A 17,020-nucleotide genomic window follows, 5' to 3' on the forward strand; every position below is an offset into this window, starting at 1 on the left:
TTCAATGGAATCAAAATGCTAAATTGACATTTTTTAAAAAGGATTGAAATAGATGAACAATGTAAAATTGGAAAGAGCTTTAAACTAAATTCTAAAAATTGAGTTCAGAAAAGCGTGTTCAAATGGAAAGTGAGGTTACACCTACCAGAAGTTTGAGATTCAAACACAATCCGTGAAGACATACAAGTTGTTTGATTGAATTAGGCCAATATTTATCGCAAATATGCCAATGAAACATGAAAGTATTGAATATTCAGCTGGAATAAATTCAAATTCGAAAATTGAAAACAAGAGTTGGCCAATTTTTACATTTTGGAATCGAGTTGAAACAAAGAAGCAGCACACCAGCGCCACGGCAAGCCGAGTGGAGCAAAACCTACCTACAACGATTTCCGCAAGTGAGAAATGCAAGAATAAAGATACAAAACACAAATATTATTCAAAAGCAAGTGAAAAAGGACAAATTTGAAATTAATCAAATAATACTAGACAACAAATTGAAATTATTACAAAGATACAAATATTGAAAACAATGCAGACTAAATCTGCCAAACGTTGGCTATACTGGCAACGCGCTAAGTTCAAAAATCAAGGATGATGCGAATTGAGTTTTAACAGTCGGAAATTATCGTTTATTTACAAGTTATTACTTATTGAGATGTAACCGGTGGAGGTATTTTTAAACCCTACACCACACCTGAAATCATTTCTGTAACCGGTGACATATTGGTCTCTATTTATTATTCTTCCAAATATGGAATATATAAAAATACATGTGGTTTGATAGACATTTTTGCAGTCTATACCACCGCTGCGCACCAATGAAAACGGAGGGGGGTTTTTACTCTTCTATAATATTTGCTAAAGGTTACTGCTATCAAATCATCTACCGGTATTTGAATCCTTGATTGGTTGGGAGCTTTTAGTGGATTCGTTCATTCAAATGCACAGATTATCATCATTGTCACCTATTCTAGCACTATAGTAACTACGAGCTAGGAACTTCAATGAAAAAATACTTTTAAAATTTAACCTCAGGTTTATTGAACTCATTATCGAATCAATAGAAATCATGTCAAATTTTCCAACAGAGTTACTCAGTAACTGACTCATAAAAATAAGGTACAGTATATTCAATTAAATAAATCTATATATTTTGGGAACCTGCTAACTTGCTGCATTTAAATTTGGGCCTCGGTCATTCTATGAAATCAAATTTTGAGCTTGAAAAACAACAAAAGTTTGGCACTCACCATTTTAACAATATTCAAACTTGGACTCTTCAGAAACACTCACATATGCTTTAATAAAACTCACTATACTTGAACTCACACACACAAATAATTTCCTGATTCTACTCCTACTAACTCTATAAAATTTGGTTTTCTATTCAACTAGATAAAAATTACTGATAACTGAAAGTTTAACAATTTGTCCTCTGAATGGGAAATGGGCCCATTCAGAGGACCGAGGCTCGCACACCGTTACATGTTTTCCCAGTTCCGTCTCAATTCAAACTGTGGCCCTTTCACTGAAAATTATTCCCCCTCCACGAGCGTTGAGCATAACTTCCAGTGAAAAGCCAAAGCTGCAAAAAGGTCAATGCTCGTACAATTTTCAAATACAGTGGCTTTTTCGACATGAAATTGAAACTGCACTTGGAAAATGCACGAAAATTGCTTTAATTTTGACAACTAAGCGACAAGTTAGCAAATTCAAACAATACAGAGTCAATTCTCACACTAAAAACGCAGGGTTCAACAAACAGTAAAATCAAAGTTCATTCCAGTTCAAAAACCTGAAAAATAATATAAGATACACACAAACAGCTACAATAATACCCACTCAATATCACACTATTACAGAGATGATAAGAATAGTTTCTGATGTTGTCTTTATGTATGTGTTTTTATAAGGTTGACCTACGGATATCTATAATTCTTTGAATTGACATGATGAAGAAATTTTCACCTTCATGTTTGATTTGAGCCCCCTAGAACACCTTTTGCTATTTTCTAAGTATCAAGGTCGAAAATTATTGTTTATTTACAAGTTATTACTTATTGAGATGATAAGAATAGTTCATGATGTTGTCTTTATGTGTGTGTCTATTATAAGGATGACCTACAGCAAAGGTCCTGAATATCTATAATTCTTTGAATTAACATGATGTAGAAATTTTCACCTTCATGATTGAATTACTGTTCCATTTTTACACGAAATGTCATACGTTGTACTGGTGGGAGTTGCACTGGTGTAACAAGAAGATAGACTACAAGGCTACAAGCTAAGCAGCTATAAGGCTATCCTTAAGCCGAGGAATCGTAAAGATTATCATCAGGAATCTACATATCCGCACAGCCTTTATTAGAAGTTCAAATTGATAGCAATCAACAAAAATTTTCTTGATATAAAATTGTGAATCAATCATGGATTAGACGACGTAAAATTTTAGAACGACTGACAAGCATCAAAATTCACGATCCTTAGATTTTACAGCTGTGAAAATCGTCGCAAAAGTAATAAATATTGATAAGAACGGAGGGTAGACGCTTCATAATATGTATGCAGATTATACTGTCGAGTACAACGATGTGTTTCTAATCGTATTTAAAACTGCTTCTCGTTTCAAACCTTCTGTATGTGTGTGCGTGTGTTACGCTGGCACTGATAATAATAAATAGAATTGGGAGTTCGAGTTTGAGTTTTGTGGGGGTGAAGTGGTGATTGGGTGATGGAAGGGGGTTGGTGGGGGGTACGGGAGGCAATTGAGGAAGTACGAAGGAGGAGTTGGAACGTGTGAAGTTGAGGTGTAGTGTGTGTGTGTGTGTGTGTGTGTGTGTGTGTGTGTGTGTGTGTGTGTGTGTGTGTGTGTGTGTGTGTGTGTGTGTGTGTGTGTGTGGGTGCGCGTGTTTTGCAGAAGAGGGTGAGTGCCGAAAACGATGTTTAAATTAAATGGTCCGAGAGGATTGCGATAAGATACAGGCAACGCCCCCTTTCTCCCCTTCTTCACCCCAAAAACCACCACCACAATCTACCGATTGTCTCTTTTTATTGTTTTGTTTCTGTTCAACTCTCTGGATAGAAGCCTCTTGTTTCGATCAGCCCCTACAAATACAGCGGGGATCGACGCACTGGTTGTTCCAAGAGGCCCACGGCCAACAAGTTCGAAAAAAACGCGATGCGATTTGAACCGCATGTGTGTGTGAACCCTCGGAGCGTTCTTATCGGAGAATAAAATATTGTCGCACAACGTGGAACTCGCGATAAGGAAATGCGGCTTTGTCTCTATTCAATTTGTAATGGGTGCATGTCACATTTAACTCGCATATTGGTTGATTTAGTGTGTGAGCGGTCTACTAAGCGACCAACTTATCTTTCTGCTGAATGGAATGTTTCTTGTGGCACCAGTAGAAGCAATAGGAATAGGTAGTGATGCAGATTAATATTTCATCATTTGAATAATAAAAATATGTTGCTTCGGAAATGAATCTGGAGTATTTAAACCATGAACGTGATTCAAACATAACATGTAAATAATAAAATAGTTAGTTATAAATTATTTAAATAAGATGTAATTGTTCACTAATTGGATACGCCTTATTCGTGAGCTATGTATTATAGTTTAAGGATAGTATACAGTTATCCTATCTGTAGGATATCCTATCGTCAATAGCTATGATATCCTATCATAGATAAATATCCTTGTTATAGTTGGCCTATTTAAAATCATGAAGATAGATGAGGAACTCATAAGAAGGTTGATGGCATCTGGCCTCCTTCAATTCTAACATATGGTAATTTAATGATGCCAGTTAGTAGGACTATTACAGTTTTCTGAGATGTGATGTCACCCAATGAAAGAATCTATAAGTTATAAGTTAATTGTAATATAAGTTATTGTATTTTGAAATCTTTTAATCTCCTTGGCGTTATGCTTCACATGGTACAGATAGAAAAGTTCCCTAGTCTCTGAAACTCTCATTTCTATGCATATTTCCATCTTCTTTAGCTAAACTATTTCTCATTCGATTACCTGGGATAGAATTAGTGCTTGACTGTGATTTTTGAGTTTTCAATATGCCACTTCATGACAGTTCTCATGTTGGATATAGAATTCACTGGAGCTTGAGGAATCTTTCGAATCTCAAGTAGAATTCAGTGGCGTATTTAGAATATATTTTTTGGGGGAGCGACCAAGATTAATGTTAGGCTAGTCATTTTTAGTAACACCCCATGATCAGGTTTCCTGCTCATATTCAGAGGGTAATTTGCGGTGAACGCCCGTTTTACTTTACCATCAGGCCGTCAAAAAGTCAGATAGCTGTACTTTTTTGTATTTAATGTACTGATTTTTCTTCATATTCATTATTGCGGAGGGGGGTCAGGGACCCCTAAGCACCCCTCTCAGCCCCCTGGTAGAATTATTCAAGCTAGAATATATCGCAGTGTACTTGAATAATAAAAGGCTGCGATCAAACAGGCTGCTCCAATATCTAGTATGATAATTTTATGGGAAGGAATCCAGACATCCACCTCTTCAAATGAAAATAGTTCGGCTTCTAATTGCGTTGAATAATCAGAGCTAGTCATTAATTCCCTTGAAGTGAGATTTGATTCGTGGTTTCCTACAGACACATCCAGCCACTACCTCCGTAAACAAAGCCGTAGTGCATTCGTGTGACGGCAGCACAGGTGGGGCTCCTACACCAATAAAAATTCGATGATTTCAGCTCATCTATATCAGCTAGTGTTTTCATTGGTGTGGGAGCCCTACCTGTGCTGACGTCACACGATTGCTTTGTTTACGGAGGTAGTGATCCAGCTAACTTGACTATTGATAATTTATTGTACTTCTCTCCAAAAACGTGTGATCTGATCTATGGGTTGTTGGAAGAGCGTTTGATTCTTCGGGAATAGAGGCATTGTTTACCTGTATCTAACTACTACTCATCACAATATTCTGCAATTGATTCATTTGTATACCTACCTTCCAGGAGTACCAAAAAATTCTGACTAACCACTATGAAAGTTATTTCACCTTGATTTATATTTTTCCTTCCTTGTTCCAATATCATGAGTTGGTAAAGTTCAGCTCACTTAGAACATTCAGTGTCTCTTATGTCTTGATAATTGTGAGTCATTAGATATCTTTAGAAAAAACAGTGTTTTTCTATTCATATTAGGCTAATAAGGAATGCCTTCAGATTCAACCAATTCTTTGCATTATCACTAATCGATTTCTTCTCACTATAACATATTGTATTTTAGGTCTTGAATTTAACAAGCAGTCCAGTAATAACCCGTTTCATACACTCGCCGACATGACATCTAGAATGTCTTCCGAATGAATGAATCTCACACACAGCTTCTTTTTAGACAAGCAGAGGATGGATATTCAATCGGATGTCATAATATTATAGTCGAGAAATCGCCGAGTATGAAACGGCCAATGCTATGGATTCTTTTTTCAATTGTTTTTGGCAGGGAACATGGAGAGAAGATTTGAACGATTTGAATTGAATACAACATAAATGAAACGTAATAGGCTTTAATAGCAAATTTATGCTGGTTCAACAAGCGCATATTTATATACACCAATTTTTACAATAGACTTACGAATAATATTTATAGAATACTCTGCACCATTCAAGGATTCAAAGCTGAGAAACGTTGTAGTTGTATCTCTATAAACAATATTCTGCGATATGGGAAGTTATTGAATTTTTGGGATTTACACAACTTTACATCGATGAATATTTCTAATTATATTTTCACATGAATTTGTTCAATGCACATAATATGAGATAACTTTCCTATTCAGATAGCCTACTATAAGATGGATATCAAGTTATAAACTTAGACTAAGTATTGCACATTCATATTTTAATTTAAGTTCAAATAGTTGGATCTCTGTATCACATAGTTTTTTCAACAATACAATTCCCATTTTTAGTGGAAGAATACTATCATGAATCTAATTTACAAGTAATTGTCATAATAATTATTAGTATGGAAATATTTAGTTTTAGTACTTTGATTACGAGTAGATGTAACAACTTCTATAGTGGTAGGTAGCATATACACACTTCTCGTCCCTGTGACTTGTCTCTGAATTTAGTTCTAGGATATACTATTTCACTTATTAGTAGACTGATTTTTATAGAGAAGGTTATGTTTGGTAATATCACATAGAATAGTTCAATATAACTAGCTTCAGGATTTAGTGCGAAATTAATTTATTTTGACACGTGAATCAATTCTATTGTTTATATTTTTCGATCTTGCACTTCTGGGGAGGAATTTACAATTTTTATTTTGTGTCATTTGAATTGATTTATTTTCACAATCACTGTGAAGAAATCTATTTATAACTTCAATTCATGCATTCAATAATCAATCAATCATTTCTATTTGATTCATTCTTACAATTTACTGTACTGTAAGGTTATGACGAATAAAATGAATAATTGTTTGATATGGATATGGTCATGGAACTGGAATATATTGCCCCAGGAATCTGAGATGCTTTTATGAATTTTGAAACAATCATTATCAAACTGTGATTAGTCAGGGAATCACTTTTAAAACTGTGGGTAACTGTCATACAAGTAGAATCGCTGCTCTTGACTGTGGCGTCTAAGCCCACGCCGGCCGGGTCACTTTGACGCGACGCGTGACCGCGACGGCGCGTCAGTAACGCTATCGTCATCAGCGTCACCCTCCTTGTCCTGATGCGCCGTCATGTGACGCGTGAGGTGGTGTCGCTCACGGAAGCTCTCGTTGCAGACGGGACACTTGAGCTTCTCCTGCTCTCTCCGCCGTCTGGCCGCGTCAGAGGTGTTGCTCTCGCCCTTGTGATGCGACCTCATGTGGTAGACGAGGTCAGAGGTCATACGGAAGCTGATGTTGCACTTGGCGCACACGTTCTGCGCAGGCAGTGTCAGGGCAGCGAGGGAGGGGGGAAGCAGCGCGGCAGCTGTCACGTTGGCCGCCGCTGTCAGTAGAGGGTGCGGGGGTACTGGAGGTGTGAAGTTTGTTTGGAAAGGATAGGTGGCCACTGTTAAACCTCCGTAAGGCGAGGGTGCAAATCCATCAGAGTACAACAAATTCGGACGCACTTTGGGTACTTTCTCTACAAGATTACTAATCCGGGGAGGGCTTTTACTAACATAACCTAAATAACTACTCCCACCTTGATGATTATTACTAATTTCAACAGGAGATCCTCTCCTCTCCTCATTTTTATCTCCCATTCTAGAATTCATCACCGAGTTTTGATAAATATAAGCAGCTGGTTTCCCTGATGTGGCGAAAAAAGGAGGTACACTTTTGGCTGGTGATGCATACGGTGATGATCTGTCACTGATCGCTGGTGGACTGAGGCTTTCTTGGTAGCTGACATCCGGTGAAGCCCCTCCTCCAGATGACACCGACGAAGGAGACGCAGGACGATGAGGCAGATGAGTGACCAGCTCAAGACGGGAGGTGTCTGTTGTCACCTTGGTGAAAGCGCTTTTCGTGAACGTTGGTGATGGTGACTTGGGGGTGTCTTTCATGGTGTAATCCCTTGAGCCAGGAATCAGCAGACCGAAGGGTGATGTCGGTAGTTGGGGTGGAATGGGTTCCTGGCGTATTTGCACGGATCCAACTACAGGTGGTGAATACCTATAACAGAAAAATATATCCATATAGATGAAATTACTGGGAATTTGGACGATATCTGGAGAAAAAATAAAATAAAATCTATCAAGGATTTTATTCACTGTCAATGAAAAGCAAAGTAGGAAAAACATTATTTATCCGATTGTGTGTGAGTAAAAAGAAACCATTAATCAAACTTTCCAAACTTTCTGTTGCCTCAAAGAGCGAATGAATTAAACGATGTGTTGCTTATAATATATTGATGAATAATCTATTCTTCGTTAATGAAACACTATGAAGAATTTTTGCACCCTAAATGAATTATTCTGTTTCGGAATTTCAATAGATTGAATATGATTACAGATTAGATCCTGTATCATTTTTCAATTGGTTTATTGTGAAATGTAATACATTTAGCCATTTAATACACTAATGTTGTCCAATGGAGAATATTGCCAATATTTTTCTGCAATAACTAACGTTTGTTGGTTTGAAAAATCATTCGTCAAGAAACTGACGGTGGTTACAGTTACCAAAGTATAGAGTATTGTGATTTTATAGTCTCTGAAATGGAGATTCTCTGTCACTGCACTCTGGAGAGAATCACATGGACTATCACTTTATTTCATCAGTACTCTGGAGAGAACCACTACTTCATTTCATCAGCTTTCATAAAAACTTTTCCAAATTCGTTTTGAACTTGATTGATTTTGATATGTGTTCCTCAATTTAATGAAGCTTCCTCAATTCACTCTAGGTATTGCCCTCACAAGAGGAACAAGAGGAGACGAGAGGAACGAGAGAAACTACACGAGAGGAACATTTAGTATAATATTTTTTATAAAAGAAGTAATACTGATGAAAGTGGAGTTGAAAAAAACTGTGTATTTTCAATTGTAATAGTTTTGTTTTCTCTTTGTGAAACGCACCTTTGCATAAGACTAGCGGTGGTGACAAGTCGCAACTGTTGCTGTCTTTTCTTGCTCAAGTCGTCGGGTGCCATGAGGAAGGCGACATCGAAGCTCCTCTTGGACGCCTTGGGAGCCACCATCGGAGTGACCAGTGGAGTCGGACTGTGGCTGCCAGGGGAGCCGGGTGATGAACCGCCGCCTGCAAGGAATTCCCTCTCGCGTTCCCTCTGGTGTATGTCCATCGTCATCTCCTGGAACAAACATCGAAAAATGACTCACTATTCCAATCTTGGTGAAAAAATACGAGAAATTGCTTTTCCTTCTCTGTTTGTTGATTGATTATCTTTCAATTCAATTGACAAGAATCAAGGAATTATCACGATTCCAATGTTATTTTTCTGTTGCAGTCTCCTGTACAGCACGTCAAACATTTGTTTGTCTGTCTGTTTTTAAAAGCATCCCAGAGAATCTTATCAGTGTTCTATACATTGATTGTCAAAATTGACAACAAAAAGAACTCACTCAAACTTCAATCAACAATTCACATAACAAGTAGGATATAATTATATATCTCCTGTGGAAATGAGACCCCTTCTGTACTAGTCAATACTATGATGCTACCCATACTCCTCTAAATTTCGATTAGTCTTCAACTCGTTCTTGTCTTAATGTCTTTCAATTACATTTTTTAATTCTTAGAGCATTGTTTATAATTGAGAAAAACTGTTATTCTTGTATAAAGATTTTTAATAAAAGTTTAACTCGATTTCCGAAAAGTTGTTTTAGCCCAGTTTTGTGAATAGCAAATCGTATTACAGCGCTCAGCACTGATTATGGAGAAGCGGAAAAGTAGGGGATGATATTGGCGTTCACACTTAGTTAGGGGTGAGTTTGACCCCAAAGGGGAGAGACAATGAAGGGGGAATAAAGAACTCAGAGTAAACGATTTTAAAGGTTTCACTAAATGAGGGTAGCTGAAAGTTTCACTTCACGGCATTCTAGATCATGACTGGCGATAAAAATTCTTTTACTTGGAAAAAATCACTGTAAATTTCCGTGAATCAAGTTTTTGTTGTGTCATGACTTTTATGAAAATGAATTGACAATGCATTCAATCTAGAAGGAGTACTCTAGATTAATTATTCTCGTATACACCAAGTTAATCATCTCAATTCTCCTATAGAAATTTCAATACGAAAACATTTAATTCATTTCTCTTGTTCAAGATTACTGATATAATAGTATATGAAGCTACTGATAGTAGCTCCAACCTGCAATCCAAGGTTTTGCAGTATATGTAAACATATTATGGTTTCATTTTTATAAGGATTCGAATTGGCATCTAACTCGAGTGACAAACGTAAGTAGGCTGGACAAGAATAAATCATATTGTCCTCATTAAGGTACAATTCCCGTAAGCTATGATACGTTTTGGTATGTGAATAAGATTATGACAAACCTAGAATCAAAGTTTCACCACATTCATCTATAAATATATCTTAAAGTGTTTCAAATCAGCATCAAAGCTGAGTGAACAGAAATTAGTGAGTTGGAGAAAATTTAATCATCTAGTCTATAATAAAGTCTAATGTTTGAATTATTGATTAATAAGAGAGTTGAACTACACAGAACAAATACAGTATGACAAATCGCCTGAAGATGTTATGATAAATCCAATATGACTTAATTAGCTGGAATACAATCTAATGGATCTGAATGAATTCATATGAGCATGTTCACGAAGATCAAGATTATTTCAAAATAATTCTGTATTCTTCAATAATTCCACTGTCGAAACAATTCACTATGAATAGAATCGTCCCAATACTAGATTAACATTATCACAGAAGATTACTCAAATAACTGTATTTTATTCTACTGAGAATCAATAGGACAACCAAAATTGTTGAAAAACTACAAAATGAGATAATTATATCATAACACTTTTCTATTGCTAATTTGTGAAGAGCAACGCGAATTATAAGAACTAGACTACAAGAGAACCATTCCTCTTCATAAATATTGATTACATGACTCAATAGCCTCGTTTACTAAGCATGGTATCAAAAAAAAATTCTTTGAGTCGGAAGTTTTCCTTGATTGGATTTTTCCGCCAATTCAAAACACTTTAATTGCTCAAAAACCCGTGACAAGTCTTTGAAATACATTCAATACAGAATACCTATTAGCGTTCATCGCAACAATTCTTGGTTTGAGAGGTACTCGTATATTGATTTTATATACACTGATATTTTTAGTCGTCAATATTATGCAGAGAATCAAGGTGACTGTATGTTTGAAAAGCTTGATGAATTGTATTGACTGAACTCTATGACCGTTCAAAATGAACTCGTAGCCTAACTGTTTATTTTTCTTTAGTGCAATCAATTTTAAGATACGTCATAATTATCTGGGGAGCTACGAATTTTACACATGTTGAACCTCTCTATAAACTGTTGCATAATTGGCTGTTGTACTGTAATTTATTGTAGATTCGTGTATGAACCAGAATGTATTGTAACTTACTTGAATAAATAAAAAAAAATAAAATAAATAAAATGAATTTAAAAATAATTCGAGACTCTATGTTCAATATAAGCGGTTGTGTTATCAGAGAACAATAATAACAATTTGGGATGGTGAATAGTGAATCTATAGATTCTACCGTGTCTTCACATAATAAAAAACATTTGACAACTACGAGGTTATCATAAAATCATAAACTTCCATGAACGACTATTAAACTTTTACAACATTTGTTTTCCAATCTGCGATGCGTTTCTAATTTATGCGCTCAAAGTTCTGACGGATGCATCCCATAAAATTATTCACCATGATTTGTTGGATGCTCAATCAAAATGATACTTAATAGCCAAGGAAATCGCAGAAAAACATGGGTTATAATGAAGGCTGTGTAAGTAATTGATAGAAATTAAGTCATAAAAGAGGTGAAAATAATGGTTTAACTGATTGTTGTAGAGTACTCACGTTTCTTGTCTTCAATCTCTCAGCGTGAAGTACACTCCAGACATGCTGCGGATGTAACGAAGGGTCCAGTGCAATTACTAGATGCTGATCAATCCTGATAATGCGATAACACAGGTGATGATGTGTTGCAAGTGGTAGGTAATGTGTAAGCACTCGTGGAATCAGTTCAAAGTGTGAACAAAGTAGCAGCGAGTGGAAGACGTCCTGCCTCAACGGAGTTCGAAGTTCAACTGCGCAGAGCATTTCAATAGCAGAACACGTGGTTGAAGCCGTGTTGCAAGGGTGGCAAACCACCCCCGCTCGATGCCGATTGGTAGCTGAAAAGGGGCGTGGCTTAGAGGAGCCAATGGCAGGCCGCGGGGGGCGTCTGTCTCTTACAGCATACTGCCTCGTATTATCGAGTTCACTCAGAATGCATTCCACCTTCTGTAGCGTGACCCCCAAAACATCCACCTGCTTTCTGCCCTGCTACATGCACACTTTATAGGTGTACCTGTAGACTACCCTCTGATCAACATTATGTGCCCTGTAGCTACTCCGCTTCTATCTCGGTGTTTCAAATTACCGAGCACATATTACTTGCTCGAGCTACCGACCAACAATGTTGCTAAACTACGCTCCCCTAATCGATTTACTACCGAGATTGCTTGCCTCAAGCTATGCCACGCTCGATAGAGACCTGCTTCCCAGACAGCCTGGTAGATAAGACGAGTTATCACCCTACCTACGTGGAAACTCTGCGAAGATTGCAACCTGGAGAATACCGTTTATCGTAGTACATAATATTGTATTCAATTTGTGAGATGGTTTCTATATTCTCGGTCACAATATAATATCCATGTATGATATATCTCCATCATATTCAGCTACTATTAGAGAATATTCAGCTACTTTTTATCTCCATCATATTTAGCTACTATTATTTATTCTCTCTAGCTACTATAGATTAGGCCTACCTCCATGAAATTCTGCTGAGAATCTGATAGGCTACAGTAGATGAACTGAAGTTCCAAGTTCACAATACATTTTTGATGAAGATGATGACTACAGAATCCCTTACTTCCAACAAGTGTTGTAGAAGGAATGTTGCTGTGATATGTATGGATCCACCAGGAATGACTATGACTGTTTGTGAATAGAACTGGCTTCAATAGGGGAGTCCACAAAGTAGAAGGAATCTTCTCTGTGGAAAGTCTAACATAAGGACATTCTATTAGGAGAACCAATAGCATGACATCTAAATGTGTATTATGAAACTGTTTTGCCTGTGAGAACAACAACTCTTTAAAGAAAACCCCTCATACGATAATCGTAATGATTTCTCACTCAACTTTCAAGTTTAATTTATATTGCCAAGTTGATCTTACTCAATGTATTCGCTCTTCCACGAAATCAATGATTGGGAGAGAATGAACATGCATAATACAAAATTGTTTTTCTCCAAAATTTTGATCAAGGAATCAATTCAAATTGAAATTATTCTCACGTTCAACGAATTATAATAACAATTGAACTATTTGAGTATTCTGGATGAAGAAAAATTTGATAAGAGAAGAAATAAAAAATTTGTTTTTTGAATTTCAATCCAGAGAAATCGCACACTTATTCATGCATATGATAAACAGTTCATGTGTATTTGATGAGTTTTTACTCATAATAAGGCAATAAATGCCTACTTATTCATGCCTTAAATCCTCTGAAGACATACAGTTATGATCCACCTCTTCAATATTGAGTTTGGAACATTTATTATAGTCTGAGATGTGGCTGATAGCTCGAATCCACAAACATTGTAGTATGATAGTATATAGTATGATATCTAGTAACCATTGAATTATCATTATTGCCTTCCATTGTCATTGTGTTTTTTTTCGTAGTATCAATTTTACGTGAATTGATACGTCATCAATTTTGGTGAATTTTCATCATCACATTTCAAAGCTCCTATCTGAACACACTGCCCCGTGATCTAGTGGATAGGTTGTGTAGGAGCCTAGATATCCCTGGTTCAAACTCACCTAACATCAACAGTTTTAACAGTGACCTAGATAAAAGTTGTTTAATGATTTATTGTTTTCCTCCAGGTCACTGTTGAAACTGTAAGATGAGTCAGATGGGCAAATTAAGCGGTGAGTCGCGGCTGAAGTATAACAGTCGAAAGGTCAATTGACGGCTTGAATCATATTTAGTCAAGGTTTGACCTTCCCACAATGGACTCCTCACCAACAAAAGTAATACGAATTTACTAAAATATGAACCATACAGGTTCATACTGGAGAGTTGTTTGAAGGAGTAGGTTATGCTAAACGCATAACAGTCAAGCTTTGATACTGTGTATAGTACGCAGGTGCTACATCTAATGTGGAACACCTCAGACACGTTTACCAATTTTTTATCTATGAAATGCAGTGGGCCTACAAATGATGCGTTCACTGATTCATTTATAGACACTTATAGTAATATTCATAAGAAGTTTTATTCATTAATAATATTCACATCACAACATCAAATTAATGATTAGGAGAGAATCAACAGGATAAACCAATAACTGTTTTTCTCCCCGATTTTTATAAAAATAGTGTTATGTTTTGATCCTTCAAAATATGCAAGTTTATTATTATCGAAAATATGATGAAATAATCTGCATTAATATCCAAAGTGAACGTTGTTATAAGAAGAAATTATTCAATTGTTTTTTTGAGCATGTGAATTGTGAATCAAATATTCATAAATTGAAGGGATTAATTTACTTTCGAAGAAAGCCGAAAAACTGAGAAACACCGAAGAAAAAGACCGTCAATATTATATTCCAATTTTGTCTGTAATTCGTTCAAAGCCGAAAAAATGTACTATTAGAACCCAAATAACAGATTTTTTATGAATACTATCCGGTGTTACCTTTCATTTAAAAGCAGTACCAGTGGAACTGATAATTTTCTCCATCTCTCTCCATAATGGTATCCAAATAACTCATCGCATTATGATGCCCTCAAGAATAAAGAATCGATAAAATTGAACAGCACAATATTTATTATTATTGAAATTAGAAGACTGTGCAATTTTCTCCATCTCTCCTTATTAATGTATTCAAATCACCAATCGCATTATTATGCACTTATTGATTAAGAATCTATAGCAGCATAATTGATATTGAAACTCGAAGAGTCATTTGCTACTAGAGAGACTAGTAATGGCATCACAATAAAAACCAACACCAGTCAAAACCAATAGGCAATCCAGATTATCCTTCTTCATCTATGCTATCGTTTAGGAGCACTCTTGAGGAATGAGCGTGGAAAGAAGTTATCAACAACAACAGACGAAAGAGTCACATTTGATCCGATGATTTACGGTAAGAAATATCTATTCGGCTGTGAGGAGAGAGGGTGATCATTGTTAGCGGCGTATGTGGATGAGTCCAGTGTTAACTAGGATACGGTGATTATTATGCATGTGGGACTTGTGCGCCCCTCTAGTTGGCAATCTTGTTTGCGAGGGTCCACAATTTGTCAAGGTCGCGTGGCCTTTATAGTCTACAGCTTGATCTAACCACCGTCGCTATTTAGTCTACAAAACGATAATGAAAATGCTCACGAGTCCAGTATCCCCTCAGGAGTCACGTGACCCTCCCTGAATGCTTGTCTCACTCTGAGACGAATTTCGACACACTCACAGCGTGTCTAACGTGAGAAACGACGGCTTCTATATGACGAGACTGCCCTGCATACAGGACGTCTGTGGAGCATGATGCTCGATTCGTGACGGTAGCTGGGAAAAGTCAAACTGCAGACTATCATTCAGACTAGGGTGAACATATTTCGATCGCATTTTTAAGTGGAGAAAATCTGCTAAAACATAATCAATGTAGTTGTCAACCTTGTAATGTTTGTGAGAGGATTTTGTAAAAGAGGCCTACAGACTAGGATTCGCAGCAGCTTGTGAATTGGATTTGAGATATTTTGCAATGTTTGGAATTCAAACAGACGAGTACATAATTATGTGATCTGATTCAAATTTCTAATCAATTTTCTTTGAATATGAAGATTCTTGATATTTATTTTGTAAGTTGCTGAATATCAGAAGACTCAAATCACAGTTGAAACTTATCCTAAAAAAATATTGATCATCTTGATGGTCTGGTCCGTATGAAGGTCTTTGTTTTAAGGTCTTTTATTGTTCTAGTGCGAAAAAGAACTAGAAAACAAATATAATGAAAAATTTGTTTCAATGTGACAAGGTCGAGTTTGACAACATTTGAGCATTTAGTATTTCCTTCAACATGATTCTCTTTCAAATAGGTTCGATTTTTCAAGTTTAACTATTCAGTAAGATAGAGATCTTCGTGAAATGGTTGTTTTCGCAATTATCGATATACTAAATATAATTTAAATCTAGTGTATTCATATACTATAGATATACTAAGATACTATATAAGATACTGTCACGTTACTTTTGGTGGAATAACGCTTAACCTCTTGCTTGGCGTAAATCGGTAGAGCATGAGAGTTATTTTAATAATTATAAAATCTGGTCGTGGTTTTCCTAGGATATAATCTCACTAAAATCTTCATAGGCTTAGACATGAGCTTTCGCAATAATATAATACTGATAATTCATAAAATATATATAAATATAACTTATATCCTATAGTATTGAGGAATAAAATGAATAGTACACCATAAAAAATTTGATACATATATTAACAAATATGTCAAAAATAAATCAAAGCAAAAATGTATAGAGCGACAAAAAATATATAATAAAACAAGAAACGAAATCAAATAAAATATCACAGATTAATACTATTTTTGAGTTCTATAGCACGAAACTTTACCATGTGCTTTCACTTCATTGATCATATGCATTTATCTGCATGTAGCTTTGACATCAACTTGCTGTTGCTTGTCGATTTGGATAATCCTATTTCATGTATAAACTTCTCAAATCAGAGCATGATAAATTGACAAATCAATAATTAAATATATATTAACTTCTATAGTTTCCAATAAATTTCTTTATAATAAATATATTTATCTCAGGGTGCAAGATTCGGCACCTGGCGGAAATAGATAGATCAATTTATCTAATGAACCAGAGCTACATTATATTATCGCAAATTATATTATAAAATTAATGATCATATGAACATTTGTATTATCAGCTTAGAACTTAGTATTCCTTTTGATTGGTGTATCCTTTGATATATGAATTGACTCGTTACTATTCAATAAAATATCTCTTATACCATTTTAAAAACTTGCGCAAGTATTTTTACCAATTTCTTAATTTCTAAAACCTTTTCGACGAGCTAGCTTTTATTTCTTATTTAATTTCGAAGCACTGAGGGCGCCCTATCACTATTTCAAATATTATTCACTCACGTGCTGGATTTTCTATGAGCTGCTGATGGCGATCCAAACTCCTGGTGGTCCTGGATTATTGGTGGCCGAAGTCGTCTCTTCCAAGATATTAAAAAT

At 35.9% G+C, this 17,020-nt stretch overlaps 1 protein-coding gene across 1 annotated transcript; it reads right to left on the reverse strand.

Annotated features, from left to right (window-relative positions):
- Positions 1–5,531: 5,531 nt before the first annotated feature.
- On the reverse strand, positions 5,532–11,771 carry LOC111062655. The gene is made up of 3 exons (XM_039437745.1): positions 11,544–11,771; positions 8,574–8,806; positions 5,532–7,668 (listed from the first exon to the last, which is right to left on the reverse strand). Exons 2-3 carry the CDS (start codon positions 8,801–8,803, stop codon positions 6,660–6,662), a joined length of 1,239 nt encoding a protein of 412 aa, XP_039293679.1. The 5' UTR covers positions 8,804–8,806; positions 11,544–11,771; the 3' UTR covers positions 5,532–6,659.
- Positions 11,772–17,020: the final 5,249 nt, after the last annotated feature.

Source organism: Nilaparvata lugens, chromosome 11, assembly GCF_014356525.2.
Source record: "Nilaparvata lugens isolate BPH chromosome 11, ASM1435652v1, whole genome shotgun sequence".
Classification (NCBI taxonomy): Eukaryota; Metazoa; Arthropoda; class Insecta; order Hemiptera; family Delphacidae; genus Nilaparvata; species Nilaparvata lugens.